At 36.9% G+C, this 27,256-nt stretch overlaps 2 protein-coding genes across 4 annotated transcripts in view; one reads left to right on the forward strand and one right to left on the reverse strand.

Annotated features, from left to right (window-relative positions):
* Positions 1-28: 28 nt before the first annotated feature.
* Positions 29-16,182, reverse strand: gxylt2 (glucoside xylosyltransferase 2). The gene is made up of 7 exons (XM_081381320.1): positions 15,746-16,182; positions 9,029-9,224; positions 5,604-5,735; positions 5,275-5,526; positions 4,311-4,434; positions 2,781-2,953; positions 29-1,836 (listed from the first exon to the last, which is right to left on the reverse strand). Exons 1-7 carry the CDS (start codon positions 16,012-16,014, stop codon positions 1,654-1,656), a joined length of 1,329 nt encoding a protein of 442 aa, XP_081237446.1. The 5' UTR covers positions 16,015-16,182; the 3' UTR covers positions 29-1,653.
* A 723-nt stretch (positions 16,183-16,905) lies between these two features.
* The window catches only part of shq1 (SHQ1, H/ACA ribonucleoprotein assembly factor), a 44,408-nt gene continuing 34,057 nt past the window's right edge, over positions 16,906-27,256 (forward strand). Inside the window, exons 1-3 of one of the 3 annotated variants that reach the window (XM_081381561.1) lie at positions 16,906-17,199; positions 18,525-18,686; positions 19,040-19,104. In XM_081381561.1, the coding sequence (XP_081237687.1) occupies positions 17,192-17,199; positions 18,525-18,686; positions 19,040-19,104 (235 nt within the window). In that variant the 5' untranslated portion in view covers positions 16,906-17,191. Of the gene's footprint in view, positions 17,200-17,268; positions 17,378-17,867; positions 17,942-18,524; positions 18,687-19,039; positions 19,105-27,256 lie in introns of those variants that run through there. The other 2 variants (XM_081381562.1, XM_081381563.1) reach the window with 2 other exon arrangements.

The following is a 27,256-nucleotide window of genomic DNA, read 5'->3' on the forward strand; positions in this document are numbered from 1 at the left end:
AAAAATAATTGTGAGACAAAGTCAAATTAATATTAAATGCATATTTATTTATTACATTTCTGACATACACACTTCTGTATAAAAGGACAATAATACATATAATAGAAGACATTCAGAAAGACAGAAAAACACACTTGATACAAACTTTGACCATCGCTGGTGCATCTCTTGACACAGAGATAACATGAGATGTATAATAGTCTCCTGAGTTTCCAGTTAGATAAATCTCATCACTGATCCCAGACCAGTGACAGGAGGCTGGAAACTGGTCACACATATAATTAAGCACATTGTGCTAAATGAACGTCAAAACACACATCAAAACACTTACAACACACTCTCCCTTTTATGTTTGTACTTCCACACAGTCAGCAAACAAATTAAAAGGCTGCGATTACACAAACTTAAAATGATTTTAGAATGTAACATTTTTTTAAAATAAAATAAAAAATGGGTAAACTGATCATACTGGGTCCAAAGAGTTTGTTTTGTTAAACTAACCTTGTTGCCATTTTTAACTTATCTTTCATATTACTTTCTCCAAACTCAGTATTTGTTTAAAAAAGTGCAATTAACTGCAAACTGTACATCTGTGTATTGTTTTACGTTTTTGTTATAATGTTGTTTTTATTCATATTACACTGTCATGATGTACAAACCTTTCTAATTGGCAGTATTTTATTTTAAATGATCACTTTAATTTAATCCCACTATGGCAAAAGTTCCTAATAACAAAGCACAGATTAAAACAACCAAATGTGTTCTCTGTAATTGACCGGACAGAATATTGCTAAAAAATATATTTAACCACTTAGACCTTTTGGGCAGCAGGTTATCCTAAAAGGACATTCTGCCACATATTCAACATCAAATTCATTTTGTCCATCAGAATAGGCCTGTCACATCAAAATACAGGACACCTGACTTGATTGGAATTCTCAAAAAAAGGCTTTGTGATACGATAAAATGTACAACATCAGACTCCTTTCTAATCTCACTAACAAGTCATCTTCAATGTAAACAGTGTGAACATCCACCATTAAGGCTGTGCCTAAACTGAACGTACATCTTGCTGAGTTCTAAAGACTGACAGGCTAATTCTCTTTGGTTGTTTCTGCATGCTACATTCATTTTTGTGGCTTGAAAACAAGGCGTTATCTCATGCTATTAAGCAGCAGAATGCACAAACAAATTGGTGCAGCCACTTAAGTACAAGAATCAGATAAAGTGTACTTAGACACAAATGCTCCAATTTTGTAATACTAGACATGATGACAAACTAGATGCTGAAAAATGGTACAACACAGTTGTAAATAAACAGCTCTGAATCCATATTTTTGGATTTGCTGAAATCAGCTTTGCCAACGAGTCCCACATATTCTTTCAGGAACAATCAGATGGTTGATAACCCACAATTGGAGGCACTCAATGCATTTGGTTACATCTCTATCTCCCTCCAGCAGACCAAAACTGCTTCTCATTCCTGCTTAAATCTCCAACTCCGCTGACTCATGAAGCTCATACTGGGCCTAATGGACCAAATGTAGCTTGCTTCTGGCATTGCTCGTCTTCAATGAAAACAAAAAACACAAACACTTCGATCCAAGAAGCAGGCAGAGACTCTTCCTTATGATGTTGAAATGCAGCTGAGGCTCATTTCTCATGTGGCAGTCGGACATGGCGCACCACTTTTTTCTCATAAACAACCCTCATGGTCTTCTCGATCTGTTTGAGGAACACCTGTGGTATTCTTCCACAAAGGGTGTTAACTGTGTCTAGGAACTTAGTCTGAAGAGGATAAAACAAAGACTGGAACATGTTCTCCTCAAAGGGATACTGAAAGAGAAGATAAAATACAAGTTTGAGGAACTGCTTTGGTATAATTGTGGAGGCACAATGAACAAGGTCCACATATCTGACTGAATTCTGAACAGCAGAGGGGCCCACGTGACTCAACCATACAAAAGGCTTCCTCGTGGAGAGACGCTTTCCTGCTATTAGCCTTCAAGGAGAGATTCAAGTACACTGCACTCTGAATGCACATTGCAACACTTCTATTTATTCTCATATGATTCAACACCCTCACGATTTGCTTTGTTAGCACTGAAGAATTAGTGGCCTAAGCAAGCAAAAACAAATGGATTATACCTCTTAATCATTTTTATGCAGGTGTACATAATCTATATAATATATATATATATATATATTAAATCTACACTTTTTTTAAAGAAATTAATACTTTTTATTTTAAGTGACAGTTAAGAGTAAGACATTTATAATGTTACAATAGATTTCTATTTAAAATAAATGCTGTTCTTTTGAACTTAATATTCATCAAAGAATCCTGATAAAAAAAAATGTTTCACCGTTTCCATAAAATATTAAGCAGTTATTAATCAGCAAATATTAAACTGTTTTCAACATTGATGATAATATTAAATGTTTTGTGAGCACCAAATCAGCATATTAGAATAATTTCTGAAGGATCACTGGAGTAATTGCTACTGAAAATTCAGCTTTGCCATCACATGAATAATTACATTTAAGAATGTATGAAAATAGACGACAGTTTTTTTTGTTTTATTATAAGAATATTTTGCAGTAATATGCTTTTTATTGTATTTTTGATGCAAAAAAAAGATGCATTAAAAGATGCTCCTTTTAAAAAAACTTCTAAGTGAGTCAACATTTTTGAATGGTAGTGTACATATTTAATTGTCATCAATCTGACAGCCATTCTATTCGTTCTATCATACAAATGTCTCCTGAAAATGTCTCACCTCACGTATGGCATCGTAAACCACTCTAAATGCGGGCTGCTTGTCGTCATGGTACACTCCACGGTTACCATGAAGAATAGACACTCCCTCCTCTTCACCAGCTTTGCAATTGCTTCCGTACATGCAGTGATCTGGCCTGTAGTTCCACTGGCACGGAAATATGTACAGACACTCTGTAGACATAAAAAAAAATATTTAACGTTTTATTCAAACTGCAAATAGCATAGCTACGCAGCACTTGTGCAGAGAATCTTCATTTGTCTTCTATTTGTAGGTGTTTGTAGTTGTGCTAGTCTTTTGGGCCAGTACCATTACAGTCGTCAAACAAGCACTATCCTTGTCAAATGTCTCACCAATTTAGAGACTTTAATTACTGCACCTGTCAGTATCTATCACACCTGATCCAGTCAAGAGAAGTGTTAATCTACACAAAAGGGTCTTATTCTCTATAAAGCCCAGATAAAACGACAACATTCAGGAGGGCAAGGAAAGAGAGTTTAAAAAAATGTTATATATATATCCTGGGAAGAGTACAAATGGAACGGTGTAGCTTCAAGCCCTGCACAAGAAACAACAATCAGAGTTGGAAAGTTTAGTTGTCATGTACATGATAAAAACCTGCAAGGCTTCACAAGTAGAATAACAGCTTTTCAACTTGGATTTAAGCCTCCAGCAAACAACACAATTAAATTAGTGCTGTAACAATGTAGAGTGCAAATCAACAAAAATAAAGAAAGTAGACAGGTTTATATGAGAGTTTAATGATGCACCGAAAAACATTCCCTTTCTTTTTTCTACTGTGCCAGTGTTAGTACAGTGATGGTATCACATATGCTAATATCATAATACTTATTAACGCCATTATAACATGTTCAAAAACATGGTAATACAGAGGTATTTTGATATTTACCATAGTATGTACCAGCTAATAGTATTATCACCTTACATGTCTAAAAACATGGTAAAAACCAAAGTATTTTGAAATGCACCATGTTATTTACAAGACAACGCAAGGTAATTTAAAGATGTACATTTTCAAAAAATATGGTAATACAGAGGTATTTTGATATTTACCATAGTGTGTACCAGCTTTTGAAAAATGTAATAGTATTATCACCTTACATGTCTAAAAACATGGTAAAAACCAAAGTATTTTGACATGCACCATGGCATTTATAAGATAATGCAAGGTACTTTAAGATGTAATTAATAAATGGGACTTCGAAGCATACAATTAGTGTAGTACCAAAAACAAGTTTCTATACCTCTGTATTTTACAAAATACTTCAAAGAATACAATGGTATTGACATGGCACATATCCAAAAACCTGGTTTTTAATATTGTGTAAGTCCAAAAAACAAGGTATTTTGATATATACCACTGTATTTACAACATACTGCAATGATACCATGACTTTTTACCATGACACCATGGTACATGTCCAAAAAAAACGAAATTATTTTTTGCTTGTGTTGTCTAATCTTACTCATCATAATCAAGTATATCTTTGTGCAAGCATATCTTTGTACCTGGATTGTAGTGGAAGATGATGTTGAGGAGGTCTTGGTCTCCCCATGTGATGTGGTTCTTGTATTTCTGATAGAGAGGGTGTAGCAGATTTTCCCACGACAGACCGCTGGCGATCATGCTGTTCTGTAAAATCAATAGTGGCAGGTTATTTTCCTCAACAGTGAGTCTGGCAGCCACTTTTCAGACAGCTGTTGATATGGAAATTTTTTTCAGAAGAAGAAATGTTCTTTTTGTCCTCCCAGACAGCCTTGAAAATGTGCTTGGGTTGGAAATTACAGTTCTAGCTGGGTTTCAGAAATATGCTAATCTAGACTGCTGTCACCCACTCTCTCTCTCTCTCTCTCTCAACGGATGGCAATCAGTAGACTTCCATCACTGCCTACTAAAAACAGCCTGAGGTTAAAAGGGTTTAAATCTGCAAAGAAACCTCAGAAGATTATGTGAACGCAAAAGCCTCAGCCCACTACCAAGAGGAATAAACTATATAAGGAAAACACTGGCAATATCTAGTAATAACCTAGCACTCTATGAACTATTTTACATTTGTAATACGTGTTTAAATCAGAATGTATTTGACAGAGATGCACATATATACAAAATTTTGGCTGATACCGATAAGCTGACAATCATCACAAAGGTTTTTATGTCTAACTAAAAACTTAAATTATTCATTTTAAATGCTATAATTGAATTTGAAGAGAATTTAGGCACCACATTACAATGTACAGTATGAGAAGTGGATATTGATTTGCCAAAGAATGATCAGTGATCACCTTTGCTGTCAATAAAATAAAAAATCTCTAATATAAAATTAAGACTGGTATGGAACAGAGAAATAATCATTTCTAGAATTTGAAGTTTAAAAAAACAGCTATGTGGACTAGTATTGTGGACCACTGAAATTTCACCATAAGCAGAGCTACAAATTGACCTTCAAAATTCAAGTCAAGTATTGTTCCTTACCCTAAACAGAGTGCTACGAATCCGTGTGAGGTTCATTAGCATGACCCCTGAATTGACCCCTGTGACTCCATAAAAGGGGTGCCTCGCGAAGCGGCTGTACCAGCCGATCTTGGGGATCTCGTGCTCTGGGGCCATGGCAGCTAGCTGAGTGCTGTTGAAAGCCTTCAGAAACTTCCAGATGTCATCCATAGGGCGGAGAAACAGAACATCTGTGTCCACGTACAACAGGGAGTCCACGTCCTTTAGGATTACCTGATATCAGAAGAAATACTTGGTTACAGTCAGTGTGGTGAGATGGAAAACACAAACAAATGAACAAAAAAACCTACAGGAAGAAACAGCCTCTGGGCAGCACATGGTTTGAAGAGTTTCTTCCATTCATCTGCATTCCCAACAGAGAAGGTGATTGGATATATGCTGTAGTGAAACCTGGAGGACACCGTCTGAGGCCACACACTGAACTGTGAGAAGAAATTGAAAGAATCAGTCAATGTCATGACTGTCAGCCTTCGGTAAACTGCACATCTATTCCTTACAGATGTCAGCGAAGAGAAGTGTGTGAAGAAACCTGTACCAATCCTTCAAAAGAGCAACATTTTGTATCTTTTGTAAGAATTGTGATTAATAGAATGTAATTTAGAAATCCTGAAGAGATCTACCCTTAGTGGTATACCTTGTTTTAACCAAGTAGGACATGGCATGTTTTACCCCCGGTTTCACAGACAAGGCTTAAACCTAGTCCTAGACTAAAATGCATGTTTGAGCTATTTTAACTGAAAGCAACTTGCACTGACATATCTTAAAATATGTCAGTGCCACTGTTTTGTCTCAAGATGCACGTCACCAGTAATGTTTTTTTTCTAAGGCACGTTTATAAACTAAGGCCTAATTGAACTAAGGCCTAATCCTAGCTTAGTCTAAAGCCCTGTCTGTGAAACCAGGCATTAATATCTTAAGGATCAATTTCCCCACTATCAGCTTTGGCACAAACCTATGTGTCATTTTATGTTTGAATGCTTTTTTACTATTTTCTGCACAAAGAGTAACAAATTTAGCTACATTTTTGTAGTTGTTGTTGCAAGTTTTTGCATTTATGTCTAGAGATAATAAAAATAAAATTGACCCCTTTGGTTCATGCAATTTGGAGATGACAACCGATATTAATTATTCATTTTTGTATTTTATTTTTACAATGCTAGCAAAAAGATATGTATTATTATTATCACTATAAACTGCACAGGCCCAGCAATATGCAAAATTATTCAGAATAGAAAAACTGATCATTTTCAAAATGCATTACGACTCTAACACATGGGACAATCATTGGGTAAAAAATGTATACAAATATTATATTACACTTGATTCTGACTGGCTGGAAGGTGTGCATTAAAACAGTTTATTCACCGTTCTAAATTAATGTGCTGCTTTCATTGACGCATTCACACACATCACTTGCACACCTATATCGGAGAGACCGCTGCACACACACACACATACAAATTCAGGAAGCACAGAAACTTATCAACTCTGCCCCGTGGCTTTTATTAATGAAATAGCTTCACTACTGATTGGCTACATTATATTTCTCAGCAAAGAGGAGGTTACATTAGCCTGCTCCTACCAGATTCATTTGTACAGGGAGTCTGGCCACTCTCCATTGACAAGCGTTAACTTCCTTGAAGGTGGGTACTCTTTTGAAATTTAAAACTATTGGATCTGCCCAGAGCCACTCTGGATCTGCCATAGCTAATCGCTAACGTTTGGTTGTGACGTAAACCTACAACTCAAACTAGCGCACGACCACAACGTCATCATTCTCAGCCACTTCCTCTGTTCGCTGATTGGACCTCCAAAAATTTGGCCTTGAGAAAACCCAAGAATATACCGCAAACCCAGACGACGTACTGAAGGAAAATGAAAATTGAGCGGAAGTACGTAGGAGGGCTAGGGTTACAAGGAATTTAACTCACAGCTTCATTGTTAAGACAGGCTGCAGAGACGAAGACAATTAATACGCATCTCTCTCCCTCTCCCTCTATCAATAATTAATTCAAATAAATGCTATAATTCATTAATTCAAATAAATGTAATCTTACCACACATCTTTATCTCTGTGTCTGTTTTAAAGCGGGCAGAATGCTAGATCTAACGAGCTGTAACTAACAAAAACTGCCCTTTTTTACACTTTCGGTCAAAGTGCAAACATTAATAATAGCTTTAACTTGTCAATGCCAGCAAATGACCATGGTATAAGCAGGATAATCCACGGCTAGCTGTGCATTAAACAATTTGAATGCACTTCGCGAAGGCTTCACATCGGGACTCGGGTGGTTTTTTGCCTCCACATCATGCATTAAAATAAATGCACAGCAAACCGTGGATTATCCCTTACTTATTATTAGCCATAATGCCACCAAAAGGACCTTAAACTTGACAGTATTTTATTGTAAATACGACCGTGTCAATTAATTTAGATGCATGTCAACAACAAAAGTATTGAAAGCCTTATGAAAGCCTTCTTATAAATGTCAAAAAATCTACTTGGATTTTATTATTCTCATTTAGCTTCGTTTTTTCCAGCCGCCCGTGATCCCATCAGAAAAGACCTTCAACCCATTTTTGAGTCATAACAAATGAGTTAAGAACCACTGGTTTATAATATCCTGCTGATAGCCAAATAACTACTGCTGAAAAGGCTGCAGAAAAACAGAGGAAATCTTTTGAATAACAAACATGACATTGCATTCTTTCTCTCTCTCTCTCTTCAAAGCCTTCAGATCCTTTATCTTCAGCAGTACGCGCAGGAATAGATCAAGATCAGCTCAAGGCCAGAGGGCACCTCTCAAAAAGCATCAACTGTCTAAATGTAGAAAACAATGTAGTGCTATTTTCAATAACAGTCCCTCTGTGGTGAGAAACATTGTAAACGATTAGGATTGTAGAGAAAGACCACTCTACCAGAAACCAAATAATGTGTTAAGAGCATGGTAAAGGGATCGATAGATTCATGAGGTTTCTCACATTACCCTCCTCACCAGATTGGTTGGTTGTCAGGGTTAGTCTGACATTGTCTGAGGGTTACCACAAAGCCACTAGTACAATAAAATTGACAGTCACAGGTCTGTCAAAGGTCGGTTTAAATACACTGAGAAATCTTAGTGAACAAACTGTATACCTTACTAAGGATGTAAAAAGACAATCATTATGATTATAATTAATATGACATGAGTGAGAGTGTGTTATTGGAGGTTTGCAAAAGGTTCATTACCCCTAATATAAGCAATATTTATAGTGAGTTTGCAAAAATTATGAATAGTACCTAAATAATAAACTGAAAAGGTCAAACATAAAATACACTGCATCATTTAATATAAAACAACAGTAATCAAACTGAATTGTTCCCAGAACAAATACACAGCCCTATAAGTTATGTGGAGTTGGCATATTACATTTAGAGATTTAAGTTGCAAGGAAAAGAATCAGAGTGAAGCAATAGTCCCAAAATGTGTGCCAGATTTTTTCGAGCTGCATAGTTAGGGGATGAAACTTTGTCTGAAAGTCAGTTATCCATTGCAATGCTTTCCAGAGAATAAAGATATGCCTTAGAAAAGTAAAGATACTCAAACCACTTGAAAATAAACGTCTGATGAAAAAACCCCAAAATATTTTAGGTCACCAGCTAGACTTTACAATCAAATTAAAAAACCTAATATAGCCACAGCAAAGATGAAAGAATCATGGGACACGCTCTCACCCCTTTTTCAAATTGTTCAGCCAGGTCCTCCTCTGCAAAGATGTGAAATTTGATCTTCTTTATGCTGAAGAGCAGTGCTGACTTCGCCATGTTGAGCGTTTCATCTAGACGGTTCCCACAAGCCACCACTGCCAGGTGCATGACATCCTCTGCTCGTGTGACCTTTGACACAGGGTGTCCCACCTCACTCTTCTGCCTAGAGGTAAAGAAAAAATAAAGCTTAAACCCATACAAACCGTGACATCAACAACAAAAAACATCTGGTACAAATCAGCTGGGTCAAACCATGAGACAACATGGTCGTGAAATACTCATTCTGCACACGGTTCATCTGGCACATGGAATGACTCAAGGGTAAACAATTCTGAGTCAGAGTCAGATTTGCAACCTACTTGATCAGAGAGCACACAAGGGCAAGCTTATTTAAAAAAGAATGAGAAGAATGTGTTTTTGTGCTTACAAATGTGAGACGAAGGTCAGATTCACTATGGTAAGCTTATTATATGCGTTTATATTTTAGACCAAGCGGGATGGTTTTCACGCGTCCGAGCGTGTCTTGTCAAATCTGTAAATAGAGAGAAGTGGCGATTTTGATTCGTGTATGGTGTGGGAGTGGCATAGGTTAGTGGTCACAACGAGTGAGGAAGGTTGACATGGAGCAGCTAAATGTCGAACCCCCGGGGAATCACCCGTTTTATAAGAAATGCTGAACAGTGGAGGTTCTGCTGGCAAAAAGAGAACGCGACAGAGCTCGTAATAAAACGCGAATCAACATTGGCTTGGCTTTTTGGAGATGGCAAGAACTGAGAGATTTGAAATGTTGTAAAAACAATGCGGAGATGGCGTTTTTATTATTACTCAACAGGTGAGTAAAAAAAAAAAACTGCCATATGTAGCTCTCTATCAGAAGCATTATCTATTTTGAAGGGTCATTTCATTCTGGTTAACGGGTTTAGCTACAGTACCGTCTTCAGCTAGTCAGCTTGAGATCTCTTCCATCCAAATTGGTTTTATCTCTTAAACCTAGTAGTGAATGTTTTATGAGCAGTAGGTTAACCATATACATTCGCACAGTCACAAGCACAACCAAAACAATGTTCCTCCACAAAAATGCATGCAGTTTTTTTTAACCGCTAGAGTGCTAAAAGCTACATAGTGTGCCTTTAAGCACCTTTAAGTTTTTAGAATGCCATGTCATGCATGAGACGATGCAAAAGAGATGAACACAGCGGTCAAAGACGTCCGTCTAGCACATTGAAAAACAATGGAAAATTACCGCAGTGGAATGCAAAAACGTGTTCTGTGTGACAGTCTGCAAAATATGTCTTGGTCTGCTCCAACCAAGGTTGGATAAAAATTAATATTGATCTATATGGAAGCATATTTTTGCCATATCGCCGAGCCCTACTTTGAAAGACAATAGGAGACATTAAACATGAAGATAGGTAGCACTCTTCCTCGTCATGACTTAAGTGACCTGGCCACACGGTGTTTCACTTGAATACACATTTCCTCGTCTTGAGTCTCTAACAAAACTGTTATTGGTGTGGTGTTTGCTTTTGTGATTCATGTTGAGTCTCCATCACTCCAGGGAAGTAAGCTCTCTAACCCTCTAAGCTCTACCCAAGAGATGACCTCTGGGAAAAAAAGTCCTTCATTTATCCAAGGCTTTGGAGGAGGAAACAAATTCATAACGCAAGAAAAGCACGCAGCCTTTCAGACAGACATCAAAGAGCTTCCATTAAGCCAAGGACGTGCAAAACACTCTTGCTCTCTTTTCAACTGAACTACATACCTTGATATGATATTAAATAAAAGGAAAAACACGGAACAACTTAGGGTTTGACAACAGGGAAGCATGGATATTTTCACACCTGAAAGTTAATTTTCAGATTTTTCTGCCTATTATAGATTGTAGACTAGTATCATAAAAGACTGTAAAATCTGCTTTGAAGGCAGCGGTTTCCTGTGGAAAAAGCTTCCCTTGTTTACACCACTGCAAATTAGGCAACAGGAATTGCACCAATGGTCTGATTTAATGATATCAAACAATTTATTCTTTTCATTTTTTCAATCATTTGTCTAAGATTTTGTCTAGTAAGGCATTTACTTCTGTACCTTTTTTAATCAACATGAAATGTTCACATGCTCTGACTGATCTTATAAAAATTCTTGCAGTCTGTGTGGAAACATCTGGAAACATTTAGACTGTGAAGGCTGAATTAAATATTGCACTCCTTACAGAGCTAAAGTGAATGCTGACACTGATGTTCCTCTTTGAGCGATACAATTTATTGTGGACAACGTGAAACCAACTTGAAAACTTGAAAATGAATGAAAATAAAATAGGGTGGACTTTTACTGTGTCTCCTCTCTAACTTTTTAAACAATATGAAGTGTATCTCTCACTTCAGCTTCTATGAGATCATTATTGATTATTTGTGTGAATCATTCTTACACGTGCATTCAATTTAGTGCAACAATTTATGCAAGAATGGTTTTACAAATGATTTACACAGAAATGTCTCCATTCTACACCAGAAGACTCCAGCATTTTCAGCAGTGAGTAGATACCGACTAACTTAAAAACTCCTCTGATTGGCATTGCATTCAAGAAATCAACAGTGATTGGCAACATTGCTCAATGCTGTAAAAACATGTTGTAAATAGAAACATTTGACGCTCTTCAGAGCCCAACACAAATACACACTGTAGTGTTTGCCACATCTGTTTTGCCAATATGATATTATTATATTATTAGGTCATGAATAGATTAAGGATGATGATTCACCACAATGATATTTGTCAGAATAGACTTAAAGGTGGGGTAAGCGATATTTGAAAAACGCTGTTTGAAAGTTGGTCGGACCAACACAACAAACAACGTGTAGCCAATCAACATTAGGGGGCGTATGACGGAGGAGGAGAGAGAACGAGCAAGAGGGAGATTTGAAGAAAGACTGTAGAAAGAGAGATGGCTGAGAGACATTACAAAAAAGTAATATGAATATAAATATGATCAGGAAAGAGCTTTAGGAGCCGCGTTAATATTAAAAAAGCTTTCCAACGCTGATGTTGCTTTGATTCGACTCCACATGTGAGTAAAACTGGTTTTGAGTGTCATTGTTTGTCTGGAGCAGCTGTGCTGTTGGCAACTAATAACAAACTCTTGTTTGCATTTACAATTGTGTATGTTAATTTTTTGTGCTCCCTTGTCATTCGTTCATCACCTTCACTTTATTTTTCATGAAGCATTATTTTGTTTTGATAAATAGACATCCACTCTTGCATTGCATGTGTAACGGAGGCCAGCTAGTGAGAGTTGTGCAGGCTGATGACTGCTAGAGAACTTGGTGTTTACTGTTTAGCGTACCCGCCTCGCAAGCCAGCAATCGGGGTTCTAGACCAATTCGGAGCAGGGCGGTCAGGATTGGAGGAGGGTGAGCTTTGTAGGTGGAGCAATGAAGAGAGGGATGTGTTAGTTTTCTTTCAATTCAAATATCAACAGTGTTCAGCAACGACTTTGAGAAAAAACATACTGTACCTTTAATGAGATAAACAGTAATAGTATCTTTTTTCTGAAATTTATTTATTTTTGTTTCCAATAGGATTTGGAAATCGAAATTATGCTGCACCTCACACTGGATTGTGGAAGCTTTAGTGGTTTGTGCATCTTGGAGCCGCTAATCTAATCTTGAACAAAACAATGGAAAACACCAAAGAGAGATCCAAAAAAACATCTACAGAACAAATACGCTGTCTGATTTAAGCCAAGCCCTCATGGCTGCGTGTATGGAATTCAGCCAGTGCTTTTCTTATAGCTATTCACCGCACTCCATAATCTATACGACCAAATTATTAGCACTTTTCCTCCTCTTCAGAATGTCTGTATACCTGTCCTGGCAGAGCCAGGTTTTCAGTGGCACCTTGACTTTAAAACTTGAAGTGAAACGTTAGTGTTATTGCTTCAGGTTAGAAGATAAAGACTGCAGAGGAGAAATCAACTCATTGAGAGGCACGAATGGCAATGGAGAGATAAAAGAGGCTAGAGAGAGAGAGACACACACACACACAAATGGAGGGCTCTTAGTCTTCCTCCATGACGGGTTTATGGCTTTATATAATGTAGCTGCCATGCAGCAGTTGCCTCTAGTCATACCCGCATTACAGATGACAGAGCGAGCTATTCGTTTGACATTTAGTAGACATTTATTCCTAGGTGCGGCAAAAACAGGTACAGTGGTGTTTTGTGATTCTGGCAGAGAAAGGTGTTATGAGCACCCAGCTTTCCAGTAATGCCGGTTATTTTTGGGAAAGGGTGTAAAAAGAAACATGAGTGTACTGCTGCAAGTTTACTTCATTGTCATTTTAATTCATTATTATACTAAAAGAATAGTTCACCCAAAAATGAAAAAAATCTTGTCATTCCAAACCTACATGACTTTCTTTGTTCTTTAGAGCAATGTTTTGAAAAATGCTTTTCTTTGGGAGCCGATGTTGTTTTAACTTCAACAGTTCAACAAAAGACTGCTGCAGTGATGACTTTTTTTGATTATTTTCATAGGCCAACAAGGAAGTTGGCATCGCCCTGGTTCCCTCGACAAAAACCCAATAGGATTTTTCCATTGGATTTTGCATCACTGCAGAAAATGAGCTTTGTAACCAACAACAGTTTATGATTCTTTTATTTATCATGATAATCTTCACAAATTAACACATTTTATTAATTTTGAAGCCTAAATACAGGAAGCAAAAAGCTAAAGTATGCTATAAACGAACAACACCACGGTCACATGACTTCAACGTCACCACCATTAAGCTTACGACAGCTCTTTTAGTCTTTATTTTAAAGCATTTTCCATTTTGCAAGAGCGTCATTGTAAACACAATGAGGCTGTGAAAGTAGACTAGTGAGTGCTTTTCCTGTTCGGCATGATGACGCTTAATGTCATAGAATAAAGCATGAAAATATCTTGCGCTTGTTTAACCACAGACCTTATTTTAGGCATTTAACCAAAACCCATTGACTTCAGGATGAGGGAACTGAAAGTACTAAATGCTACTACTATGCTAACTCATTTCCGGGTTGTGGCCAACAAAAATGTCATGCCTGCAAGACTATATTCTTAAAAATATCTTAATACAGGTTTGGTGTGACATGAGGTTTAATACGTGAAGGAATTTTCACTTTTTGGTGATATATTCTTTTTATAATACAACAATAAAACAGAAAAAAAAAAGGTCTGGGATCAAAAGGTTTGTGTTTGTTAGAGCCCTCAGGACAAAACAAACCCTTCGGGCCCCCTGAACGTGATGAAACGTATCATCAGACAGGGACACATTTGTCTGTTTTGCAGCAGTGAGGCAGGAAGCACGTCTGGAGGATGCGCTTAAAAAAGGAAAAACTCGTGCGGAAGAGTTAATCACTTCTAAATAAAACAACAGGTCCAACGGGATGAGAGAGATCTCCTCTGGGGAGATGGATAGGGAGCCAGGAATTAAACGCATAGAGCGTTTTCCAAATCACACCCTCTCATTTCTCCCGTTTGTACGGTGAATCTGCTTTACTAATTTCCCCGCTCTGCATTGGCCCTTTGCATTGTGGGTTTATCAGCAGACAGCAGTCACAGGGGTGTGGACATGAAGACGGATCACTGCTGGAAACCCAACAGGAGGGTCAAAGGGTTGAGATATCTCACAACTGCAATTAGTGGCGTTTATGTGAGGCTGTCAGAGGGGTGATAACATATGCTTGCTGAAAGAAGACAAGCAATGAATATTAAACTCATCCTCACTGCAGAATTGATGTCACACTATCAAAAAGGCATCCATAATAGTTCGCCTACCTTTACATGATCGATTTCACACTATCAAAATACTGACACAAATGAACCAATCTTCAGTTCACCTAAAGGATAAATGTGACAGCTCCTTTTAATTAAGTCTCAGAAAGGGCGGATCATCTTGATGAATAAACTACTCCATCCTCTAGTCACATGGGACTGTGTGCACTGGCTCAGTACAACCAATCATTGATTTTGTCCTTCGTTCGTTGAGACCCTTTGGGAACGAGGCAACTGCATTCAAGGTGACCTTTTTAATAAAGTCATAATTAAAATACAATTGAGATAATGTGCGCACAGGGGGCTCTTAGACTCGGTGTTGTAGCATGTGCAATGCACACTGGTGTCTGGTAAGATTTAAGACATAAGTGCACGGTAATCTGGATGTGGACAGTGCAAAAAAATGTGTCATTCATGGTTTCCTCTTTGTTACATTAAGAAACAAGATTGCACAATCAGCTCAAGACATTCTTGCTAAAATCTCCATTATCACAGCAGCAGGCTTTTTGACAAGAATGTCTGGTTGGATTTGCTGTGTTGACATCCAGGAAAAGACTAATGATTTATGGGTTGATATTAAAACATGCATTTGCATTGATTTGCAGTGACTGCAAATTACACTGAGGTCATAAATGCTCTTGAGAATCAAACTAATGCACAGATCATGTTTGCAGAAACGGGAATTGAAAGTAAATATATGTATTAACTTTAATAGAAGGGAAAACATGCATTATATACTATATTACATTATATCACATTTTACTCAAAAGATCTTGAAAACATCTTGACAACTTGAAACACACATTTATTCATTCTCTTTTGGATCAAACTAGTTGTTGGTCATCAATAATGTTGCACTTGAAGAATTTCCTACCGAGTCTTTGCGATGACATTCCCTCCTCCTCTGCTGCTCAACTTCGGCTCTTTGCGGATTAGCCTCGGTGGTTTTTGCGGCTCTTCTGGGTTTCGTTTCGATTCTTTCGCCGGTGCAAAATCCTCGACATGATTGAAGAATTGAAAATGTTTTTCTTTCGCAACTTCTTTAAGCGGCGGCTCGTCCGCAGCGTTCCCCCCGAAAAAGTACAAAAGTAGGAAAACTCCAAAGCATACCGCGATCGCCACGATCTTGCTGTGAATTCTCATGGTGAAAAAGTGCTCTGTCCGCGTGGAAATGTCTCAACCATGGCTCTGGTTAAAACATGGGGACATATTTGTAGTGTGCAGCCATACTTCATTTGTACTGTGATGATGAAGACGATGCTGCTCAGCTTAGCGCCGATATCACACACGTATATGAATCTCTGAAGGCGGACCTTACACTCCTTACCGTAACACTTATAATACTTTTGTCGTAAATTTAATACGGTAATGCTGCTGCAATATGGAAGTTTGTTTCTGCCACAGAACAAAACATTTGAAAAGATAATTGCGACTTTTTATCGCACAATTGCGAGTTTATATCTCGCAATTTTGACTTTATAACACGCAATTGCGAGTTTATATCATGCAATTCTGACTTTCTTCTCGAAAATGTGAGTTTCTATATCACGCAAAAAGTCAGAATTGTGAGATAAAAGGTCGCAATTGCCATTTTAATTTTCATTCTGTGACAGAAACTAGCTTCCATACTGTATGAAAAGATATTCAACTTTTTTTCTATTTTGTTCATATTCACAATTATATTATATGATGTTATATTATATTATTATACGCATGTCTGGCTTTCAGGAGGATATTAAGACTTTTATTATTAATAATAATTTATATATTTTGTTATATACAGTTTTTGACAAAATAATGTTATCTTTATAGATTACATTGTTGTATGTTCATTATTGTATGATGCTATCAACTGGTTTACGCTTCTAACTTGATCAGTTGCTCAAATAAAAGTAATCTGTTGAAATAAATTGTTCCAATTTTGCAATCTGATTAATAAATATTTGCTTTGAAATTACATTCATTGCAATATATGGTGAGTTCAAGTCATCTCCTTAAGATCGTATATTTACGAGTTGAGCGCACATGAACGCCACCACAATGTCGTAAATTACGAGTGGAAAGCTCGGGATTTTCTTTAAGCCCCGATCTTTACGAGTTGGGTGCGTGTCACATGGCGGAATACCACAATACTTAAAGTTATTTAGCAGTGATTTTGCTAGACTTTTCTATTTACAGCGAAGTAAGCTAATTGCCTGCACAGAATATGATGGCATTTCCGCTTATACAATGTAATATGTAACGATAAAGTTTGCATTTTAAAAACAAGTACGAACTTCCCAGGAGGACTTGAACGCACCAATATTCCATCAGCTTTACCATGTGCAGGTAAGTACTCCCATGAGAAATTGAGTGTAATGTCAAAGTGAGTTTGTAGTCCTCCTTATATGTGGAATTACGGTAAAACATGGCCAACGGAGAAAGCAGGAAGTACTGAAGCAGGCCATGTGCTGTATGTGTTTCTGATGCTGTTTATCACATGAGTGTTCACAGGCGAGGCGTGAAGGTATGTTTTGTTATATCATGTTTATATTATTTGCCATTTCCTTATTTATATCGTACTATACAATTTGAGAACGTTAAAGTCTAAAAGTGCATGGAGCGTGTCCTGCCTGCTTCTTTATGATGGCATAAACATTGCAGGCACAAACAACACATGCAGACTTTTGACAGCTGTTTACCTGCAGTGGGCCTTAGTTATTATTTCATTTATTATTTTGGATTTGTTTTCTAAGGTGTGCATCAAAACAGTTTAACGACGTTGGTTACTTGCATGACATTATCGATGTTTTCTTTCATTTTAGTCCTCAATATTATCATACTGTGTCTCAACTGGTAGTGTTGTATTGAAATAGAATAAAGTTAAATTTTAAACTAATCACATCCAATGTTTATAATGTACTAGTTGGCAAAGGTGCTGTTTTATGTCTCATTGAGTTCAAATCAAATAGCCACAAGGTGGAGTTGTAAGCTGCCCTATTCTTTCCTTTCTTCAGATATTGACTGCATGTCAAACAGACTCAGGGAGTTGAGTAGACTGAAGTATCTTTAGTTCATATCACAGTGCCAGGTAGTTGATTCTCTTGTTTAGAAGCAACCTTTAGAGTTTTACACACAGTCCATGTAAACCTACGTTTTAACTGTAATGTTGCTAATTTATTAGTTGCTAAGTGGAATTGTGCCAAGATTACATGATACTATCGATTACCAGACTATAAAACAACATTTTTGGACTGTATGGTAAATGATCTTGTAGGACATTTTAATGTTAAATCGAATAATATTCTACGGGATAAAATGGTGCTCTTAAAATATGAATAAGAAAATAGACTTTTTCTATTAGGTTTTGTAAGTAGGATATTATTTTATTCTTAGATGATCCTTGTTTAATTCTAATATGATTGTGTTGTACATTGTTGTATTATATTATTTTATATTACCTTTTTAATGCTTAATCAGAAACTAAACTGAAATTCTGAACATTTTTGATTGATAGAGTAGAGTATTTTGTTTAATCCCATTAGGATTGGTTTCAAATTCTAATACAATTTCAGTAGCATTCCTTTAGTGTTTTCCCCCTCTGCCAACTATTTTAAAATGTCTGAATAATTATTTTTCTAATCTGTCTAAATCTTTCTGTCTCGTTGCTGCAGTCCATTGCTGTGTGTAATCATGATAACACCGGCGTTTGAACTGAGCCAAGATGCCAATTTCCTTACTGTGATTATTCGTGTACCCTACACCAGAACATCTGAGTTTGACATCTACATCCAGGGAGAAGATTTGAAGTTTTATGCTAAGCCATACTTTCTCAGGTGACTCACCTGCAAACTCCTTGTTTGATATTCTGTTACGCTAAAACACTAGAAAATACTTAATATAAGATGTTTACAAAGCTTTTTACCTACAAATACAAAGACAAAGACCCAAAAAAGCATTTGGACACCTCATCCACACTAAAATAAATTCCATGCCTGATAACATGCCTGGAATAATTTGTAGATGCCACTTGTATTTAAGTTTGATTATTAGCAGGAACATATATGCATGTGGTTTTTGGTGGCAAATGCATATTGAAGATAAATGCGTACATGTGTATATTATTATTTTTTTTTTATTATTATTTGTATCGTTATTAATGAATCTTGTGTAATCATCTACCCTGAAGGTTGACTCTGCCTGGGAGAATTGTTGAAGATGGCCGGGAAAAAGCTTCATTCGATATCGATAAAGGTAACAATCACTCTTTAGACACGTTCTGTAGTCTCAGAAAACCTGCGCTGCTTTTGTTTGCCAATAACAATTGTCAATACCTCACAAGCTTCAGCAGAAGCACCTTTAGAGAAAGGTCCCACAGCTCGGGACACACCAAGCCGATGTCAATGAACTAGCGGCGGCGAAAGCTTACACGGGTGTCGCCTCTCGTCAGCTGCACTTCGGAAGCTGAACAGCCAATCAAAGTTCTTTCTCTCACCGACGGCGATTCAAGATGCTGAATCGACCCAAAAAAACCCAGGCAGTGTCCGGCTAGGGCCAACGGTGCAGAACACACCGGAAAAATAAAGCTGACCGACGCTCAAAAACAGCCCGGCTTGATGGTTCCTGGCCTTTCTACACGATTCTGGATGAATTAAGAATCATGTTAGCCTGGGAAAACCCAGACAACTTCTGGCAAATTTAGATTTGCTCTGCAAGTAGTCTGGCAAAGAGCTCATTCAAGCCCATTTCTAACCCGTCGAAATCGCGGCACCAATCAGAAACGTTGGGGCGGGCTTTACACGATGACGATCGCTCTGATTGGTTTTAGGTCTATCCAATTGCACCCAGAGGCATTTGAGCGACGTCCGTTGAACTTTTAAATGCATTATTATATTCAAATTGCAAACACATGAGGACAGTCTCCATGAAAGACCCACTGGCAGATGAACGTGCTACTACATTTCTCTCCGAAACGGTAGGAAATTAAATTAGATTTAATAGAGGATTTTAACTGTGACAAGATGATTGACAGGGCAGTTTATGTGACAGGATGCACGCGACAGATCCGTCCGATAAAGATGACGAAGTATTATGTCCCAAAGCTTGCCTACTTTTTTGCTACACATTCAAAAGTAAATACATTTTCTTCACAAAAAGAGAACATACTTTTATGGCGTAGTGTAACTTAGGCGAATTGGGACGCAGCATATGGCTTTACACGATGACGATCGCTCTGATTGGTTCTAGGTCTATCCAATTGCGCCCAGAGGCATTTAAGCGATGTCCGTTGGTGACGCCCCTTTGGAAATGAGTTATTAATGAAGCTTTGCCAGACCATAACTCAGTTACTACTGAGAATGGTCTGGTTTTAACCAGGCTAGAAGCATGTTGTTTTTTTGTTTTTGTTTTAAACAGATCACGATTCTCCCATGATTCTGAACAGACAACTAAAAAAAATAACATGAAATTTGCAGGAGGTTCTGACAAAATGTTAATTGCTGCAGTCTATTTAAAATGTTTAATTAATATGAATGAATTGCTTTAAAAAAGAATGTTTGAATGAATGATTCAATGACTCACAAATACTTCACTTGTTTCATTACTGGATGAATCAGCGCTTTTGAACGAATCTTTTGAATGAATAATTCAATGCCAAATAAATTAAGTCACTTGTCGCCACCTGGTGGCGTAACTGTGTAATCGAAACAATTACACAAAATCACTCGGGAAAATCACGCATACAGGATACAGTATACAAAACTCACAGGACTTAAAATAATACAAATTTCAGGGCGACCTGATTCAAGTTCTGGATTGTCGTCAAAAGAGGCTCTCTGTACTGTCCTGTGGAAATAAATTCTAAAATGTATCTTTTTAAAAAATCGAATTAAAAAATGAAATATTACAGAATTTACGGCATCACATTGTTACTTGACTGCCAAGAATTTTCTTTTTCTTACATTTCCCATGGAATTGATTGATAGGTTAGTTTTTTTTATACACCCCTTTGATTTTACAATTTTCAGAACATTTCAAACTGTCTACCTGCTCTTCAAATAGCATGAAGATGTCCAGTTGCTGTAATGGCCACAGGATCCTGTTCCTGACGTCTCATTGGCCTTGTTTAAGCGTGTCTTCTTTGATCGACAGCCAGTGAAAAATGTAGCAGTAGTCTATCATAAAGAGAGTCTAATTGCTTTCTGTGTTTACACAGAGTAACACATAATTATAAATCATTCACAAATCTGTAAGGACTACAGTCAAAGCAATTATTGTCATTTTAAAATAACACCATTTTAATTGTTAATTTTAGACCGTAATGGAACATTAAGTTGTTATATAATCCCTCTGCATTTATTTCCCCTATAATTTTGCAATTTCCACAAATTCCTGTTTGCATTACAGAACACAAAGTCAAAGATGGAAAACCAGTGTGGTGGATAGTGATTAGTGCACATACTCCAGATATCGTACTTATGTGGAAGACAGGGGTTTGGAGTTGTCCATCTCATAATTTCCTGTCCTCTCTTTGTGTAAAAGTAAATAATGAAAAGTGTTAAATGGAAAATGAAAATTCTGCCATTTACTCACCCTCATGTTTGTTTTAAACCTGTTGGACTCTCTGTATTCTGTAAAAACACAAAAGAAGATATTTTGAAGAATGTTGGTAACCAAACTGTTTGGTCACCAATGGCTTCCATTGTATGGACAAAAAAACACTAAGGCCATTTCTCAAAATATCTTTCTTTATGTTCCAGAGAAAAACAATGTCATACAGGTTTGGAACAACATGAGGGTGAGTAAATACATTTTTTTTGGGTGAACTATCCCTTTAAGCAGAGAGTTAGAAATCTCTCTCTCTCGCTCTCGCGCTCTCTCTCTCTCTCTCTCTCTCTCTCTCGCTCTCTCTCGTTGTCTTTCTTTTTGAAGATAGACTTCATTATAGCATAAAACTCTTCACATTTAATCAGCCAGTTGAGCTGTCAGCATCATAACTATGGAAGTAAAATAATGTCAAATGTTTTTGAAACAAAAAGCCTGTTGAATTGCACTACTTGAAAAAAAATAGGCATTGCATTAACCATGCTTGCATTTTAATGCATTGTATTTTTAGGGCTTGCATTTTTATGGGCTGAAATTCAACATGGTTGAATATTTAAGCTGTGAATATTTCAATTAAAAACATTTCAAACACATTTTCATTATTAAAAATTCAATAATCCATATTCACCTTTCATATTTCACCTCCAAAATATTCAAACTGTTTAAAAATACAACCTATAATATTCAACAGGCAATTTTCGGTCCATTTTATTTCACTTTGCAAAATTCGCTTCCACAAATTCAGTGGTTCAAATTCGACAGTAAATTCAACAGAACTGCAGGAAAAGCAATAGACTACCGAGATACTCTCCATCTGCTGTTAGACCAGTGGTTCCCAACCTTTTATTGTCTGAGACCCCCTTTTTCCCAAGAAAATATTTTAGGGCCCCCCCCCCCCCCTTCACATTTAATGATATTATCGCTCTTGTTGGCTAGCAGCAAGGATGACAAAATATGTTGTTTTCAAGCAAACGGTAGGCTATGTTTATTATAACCAGATATGTTTATGCACAAATAATAGCCTATAGCCTAATATTGAAAATACAATAACAAAAACATCAGTGGGCCATTTGTAATTTAAAAACGTAAGCCTAAGAGTAGCCTATAAATTGGCCCTATTTGAATCGCAATAAAAAAATATCAGTATTCACACTGGTGTGTAGGTAAAAAAAAAAAAGATTGAATAGCCTATATAGGCTATTACAAAATTACTGCTGTCTGGGACCCCAATACTTGCATGTTATTTGTGAGGCTTTATCAATAAGTGTGAGGATCTGCTGGTCGTGAGTAATTTGGTCAATGGTGAAGAGATCTTTACAGGGTAAGACATCTTTATCATCCTCAAGGGTCAGTCTGGCCCATTTGTATTTGTTTTTTAAGGCTGTCATGGTTAAAATCCCATTTTTGGTCAGCCAGGCCAGGGAATGGATCAAATTAGCTAATGTAATATGATCGTTCTCCTTAGACAATCTCACCAGCAGGAGGTGCAAAAGCGCTTGTTGTTGACGAAGACAGAGCAACAGTTAGAGCAAGCCATTCATTCATAAAATGAAAATGAGCTGTGTCAGTATGCGGAAAAGATGATAAAGACACAAAAGCTGTGTTTATGTTTCATTCAACAACTTCATTGTTACTTTCCCTGTGTAGCCTGCATGTCATCAGCTTTCTCTACATGAACAGGATTATAATCGGTTTCTCTCAATACCTCACACTCGAGGATTCCCCTTCTGTCGGGACAAAACGTTTAACGTAGTTTATGGACTAATACAGTGATATAAAAGACCAAACTCGCACCTTATTGGGGATGTAGGCTGTAGGCTACTATATAGGCTAGATGGACTAAGAATATGAACGTAACGCGCAAAGTTTCATGCTGAGCGTTTCGTGATATACTGGCATAAAATCAACACTTGATCAATACTAACACTTTCTCTTCTCTTTTCTCTCTCTCTCTCTCTCTCTCAGTATATATATATATATATATATATATATATATATATATATATATATATATATATATATATATATATATATATATATATATATATATATATATATATATATATATATAGGCTATGCCTACGTGTATTGCATTAGCTTAAACTGGGAAGAGTCATAGGACTTGCATCCTATTGTTAGTTTAACTGTAAATCGCTTTGGATAAAAGCGTCTGCTAAATAAATGACTAAATGTAGCCTAATAAATGTAAAATTGGCTTGACATTGGACATTCGCACATTTAGGGACCGTCTCAAAAGTTGCATAAAACATTGGCATACACGTTTCTAACTTCAATAGCAAACTTTAATTTATTTGAATAAATATCAAAAATCCAAAGGGTGCGCATTATGCCTGACACTACATGAACACTTTACAGTTGGTTTTATGACTGTAAGTCGTTCTATTCAAATGCTATTGAAGTTAGAAACGTGTATACCAAAGTAGTATACACTTTAGAGACGGCCCCTAAATGTGCGAATGTCCAACGTCAATGCCAGTCTATCACTGGGAAACGCTCAGCATTAAACTTTGCGCGTTATTCTGAGTCAATCTGCTTGTCTGCGAGTTTGGTCTTTTATATCACTGTAATTAGTCCATTAAGCTACGTTAAGCGTTTTATATGTCCAGCTGGGGAATCCTGAAGTATTGAGGGAAACCCTAATAGCTTGCATGCAGCACATCGCCACAATATAAAGTTAAGGCAACTAAACAACCAAGAGAAATATATGTCAACCTCAAAAATGTAATATTGGATCTGTATATCCGCATCGGGGAATAACATTATAATCTTGTTCACGGTAGAGAAAGATGCTTGTAGGCTACACAGTGAAAGTAACCATGAAGGCACTGAATTTAACATAAAACCGTCGTCATAATAATCACAAATACACTTGCATTGCTGTTAAATGAGTTTTATGAATGAATGGCTTGCTCTAACTGTTGCTCTGTCTTCGTCAACAACAAGCGCTTTTGCACCTCCTGCTGGTGAGGTTGTCTAACAGCAGATGGAGAGTATCTCGGTAGTCTATTGCTTTTCCTGCAGTTCTGTTGAATTTACTGTCGAATTTGAACCACTGAATTTGTGGAAGCGAATTTTGCAAAGTGAAATAAAATGGACCGAAAATTGCCTGTTGAATATTATAGGTTGTATTTTTAAACAGTTTTAATATTTTGGAGGTGAAATATGAAAGGTGAATATGGATTATTGAATTTTTAATAATGAAAATGTGTTTGAAATGTTTTTAATTGAAATATTCACAGCTTAAATATTCAACCATGTTGAATTTCAGCCCATAAAAATGCAAGCCCTAAAAATAAGTCAAGTCAAGTCAAGTTTATTTATATAGCGCTTTTCACAACACAGGTTGTATCAAAGCAGCTTCACAGTAATAAATTAGAACAATACATCAATGTTTGTTTCTAGTGGAACGTCTACGTTCGGTAATGCTGATCAATAGTATCGTTGATTGATTAATTAAATTAAATATCCCCAAATATCCCCAACTGAGCAAGCCAAAGGCAACAGTGGCAAGGAACCGAAAAACTCCATCAGGTGACCTAATGGAGAAAAAAAAACCTTGGGAGAACCCGGGCTCAGTCGGGGGCCAGTTCTCCTCTGGCGTTTATGAACTAGAGGTCGGATTTAACTGTAGAATTAAAAGTATTATATGAATGCCTGGCTGAAAAGATGCGTCTTTAATCTAGTTTTAAACTGGGAGAGCGAGTCTGAGCAACGAACAGTATCCGGAAGACTATTCCAGAGTTTTGGTGCTAAATGTGAAAATGCTTTCCCTCCTTTGGTGGACCTAGATATCCTAGGTATGACCAAAAGCCTCGAATTTAGTGACCTTAAAGAGCGCGATGGATTATAGGGCGATAGAAGATCCGTTAAATAGACTGGAGCTAAGCCGTTTAGGGCTTTATAAGTCAGTAGCAATACCTTGTAATTAATACGGGACTTTATAGGTAACCAATGTAGGGATGATAAAATCGGTGTTATATGATCATATTTTCTTGATCTAGTTAGAACTCTAGCGGCGGCATTTTGGACTAACTGTAGCTTGTTTATTGAGGATGCAGGACAACCGGCTAATAACGCATTACAGTAATCTAGTCTCGAGGTCATGAATGCATGAACTAACTTTTCTGCGTCAGAAACTGATAGCATATTACGTAGCTTAGCAATGTTTCTAAGGTGGAAAAAGGCTGTTCTTGTAACATATGAAATATGATTTTCAAAAGACAGGTTGCAGTCTAATATAACACCCAGGTCTTTTACTGTAGAGGATGAAGTAACAGGACATCCTACTATGTTAAAGTTGTATTGTGAGAGGTTTTGTGGGTGGTTTTTTGAACCGATAAGTAGTACCTCTGTCTTGTCTGGATTTAATAAAAGAAAATTATGCGTCATCCAATCTTTTATATCTTTAACACACTCTGTCAATTTGGATAATTTAGCGTTTTCATCTGGCCGTGATGAAATATAGATTTGAGTGTCATCAGCATAACAATGGAAACTAATTCCATGTTTCCTTATAATATTTCCAAGTGGTAGCATATATATTGAGAATAATAGAGGGCCTAACACAGATCCCTGCGGCACTCCATAGTTTACTGGAGTTATGATAGATTTTTCTCCATTTAAATAAACAAAATGGTAGCGGTCAGATAAATACGATCTAAACCAGCTTAATGCTTGTCCTTGAACACCAGTATAATTTTGTAGTCGATCTAAGAGTATTGTATGATCTATAGTATCGAACGCAGCACTAAGATCAAGTAAAACTAATATTGAGATACAGCCTTGGTCAGAAGCTAAAAGTAAATCATTTGTGATTTTAACGAGCGCAGTTTCAGTGCTATGATGCGGCCTGAATCCAGACTGAAACTTTTCATAGGTGTCATTTTCTTGTAAGAAAGAGCCCAGTTGAGCGGACACAACTTTTTCTAGTATTTTAGACATAAAAGGTAGATTTGAAATGGGTCTATAATTTACTAGATTATTCGGATCTAATTGTGGTTTCTTAATGAGAGGTTTTATAACTGCCAGTTTAAATGTTTTTGGAACATAACCTAAAGATAAAGACGAGTTAATAATATTGAGGAGAGGCTCTTCCACTACAGGTAACACTTCTTTCAATAGTTTAGTTGGTATGGGATCTAATAAACATGTTGTTGTTTTAGATGAAGTAAAAAGTTTATTTAACTCTTTTTGTTCTATAGTTGTGAAGCACTGTAATTGTTCTTGCGGCGTGATAATTGAGGCTGAATTATAAGGCGCGATTGAGGATTGAACGTTTACAATTGTGGTTCTGATGTTTTCTATTTTCTCAGTGAAGAACTTCATGAAATCATTACTACTAAACTGTAATGGAATACTTTGTTCAGGAGACATCTGTTTATTTGTTAGTCTCGCCACGGTGTTAAATAAGAACTTAGGATTGTTATGGTTGTTTTCTATTAGTTTGCGTAGATGCTCAGCCCTGGCCGCTTTTAGGGCCTTTTTATAACGTGACATACTGTCTTTCCATGCGATTCTAAAGACCTCTAAGTTGGTTTGTTTCCATTTACGCTCTAAATTACGGGTTTCTCTCTTTAGAACACGCGTAGTATTGTTGTACCATGGTGCTTTACTTTTCTCTCTGACCTTTTTTAATCTAATGGGCGCAACAATATCCAATGATCCAGAGAGAATGGTGCTCATAGTGCTAGTTAATTCCTCAAGTTCATCTGTTTGTTTGGGTTCACTGAGCAGCTGAGACAGATCCGATAAGCTGTTTGAAAAATTATCTATGGTGGATGGA

This window comes from Scardinius erythrophthalmus (assembly GCF_964197995.2).
Source record: "Scardinius erythrophthalmus genome assembly, chromosome: 12".
In the NCBI taxonomy this organism is placed as follows: domain Eukaryota; kingdom Metazoa; phylum Chordata; class Actinopteri; order Cypriniformes; family Leuciscidae; genus Scardinius; species Scardinius erythrophthalmus.

Excerpts from the sequence above, each read along its gene's own strand:
- gxylt2 (XM_081381320.1), bottom strand. The coding sequence starts at position 16,014 with ATGAGAATTCACAGCAAGATCGTGGCGATCGCGGTATGCTTTGGAGTT. Across the intron at positions 5,736-9,028 it reads CTGAACAATTTGAAAAAGGG|TTCAGTGTGTGGCCTCAGAC; the intron begins GTGAGAGCGTGT and ends TTCTTCTCACAG. Across the intron at positions 4,435-5,274 it reads TTCGTAGCACTCTGTTTAGG|AACAGCATGATCGCCAGCGG; the intron begins GTAAGGAACAAT and ends TTGATTTTACAG.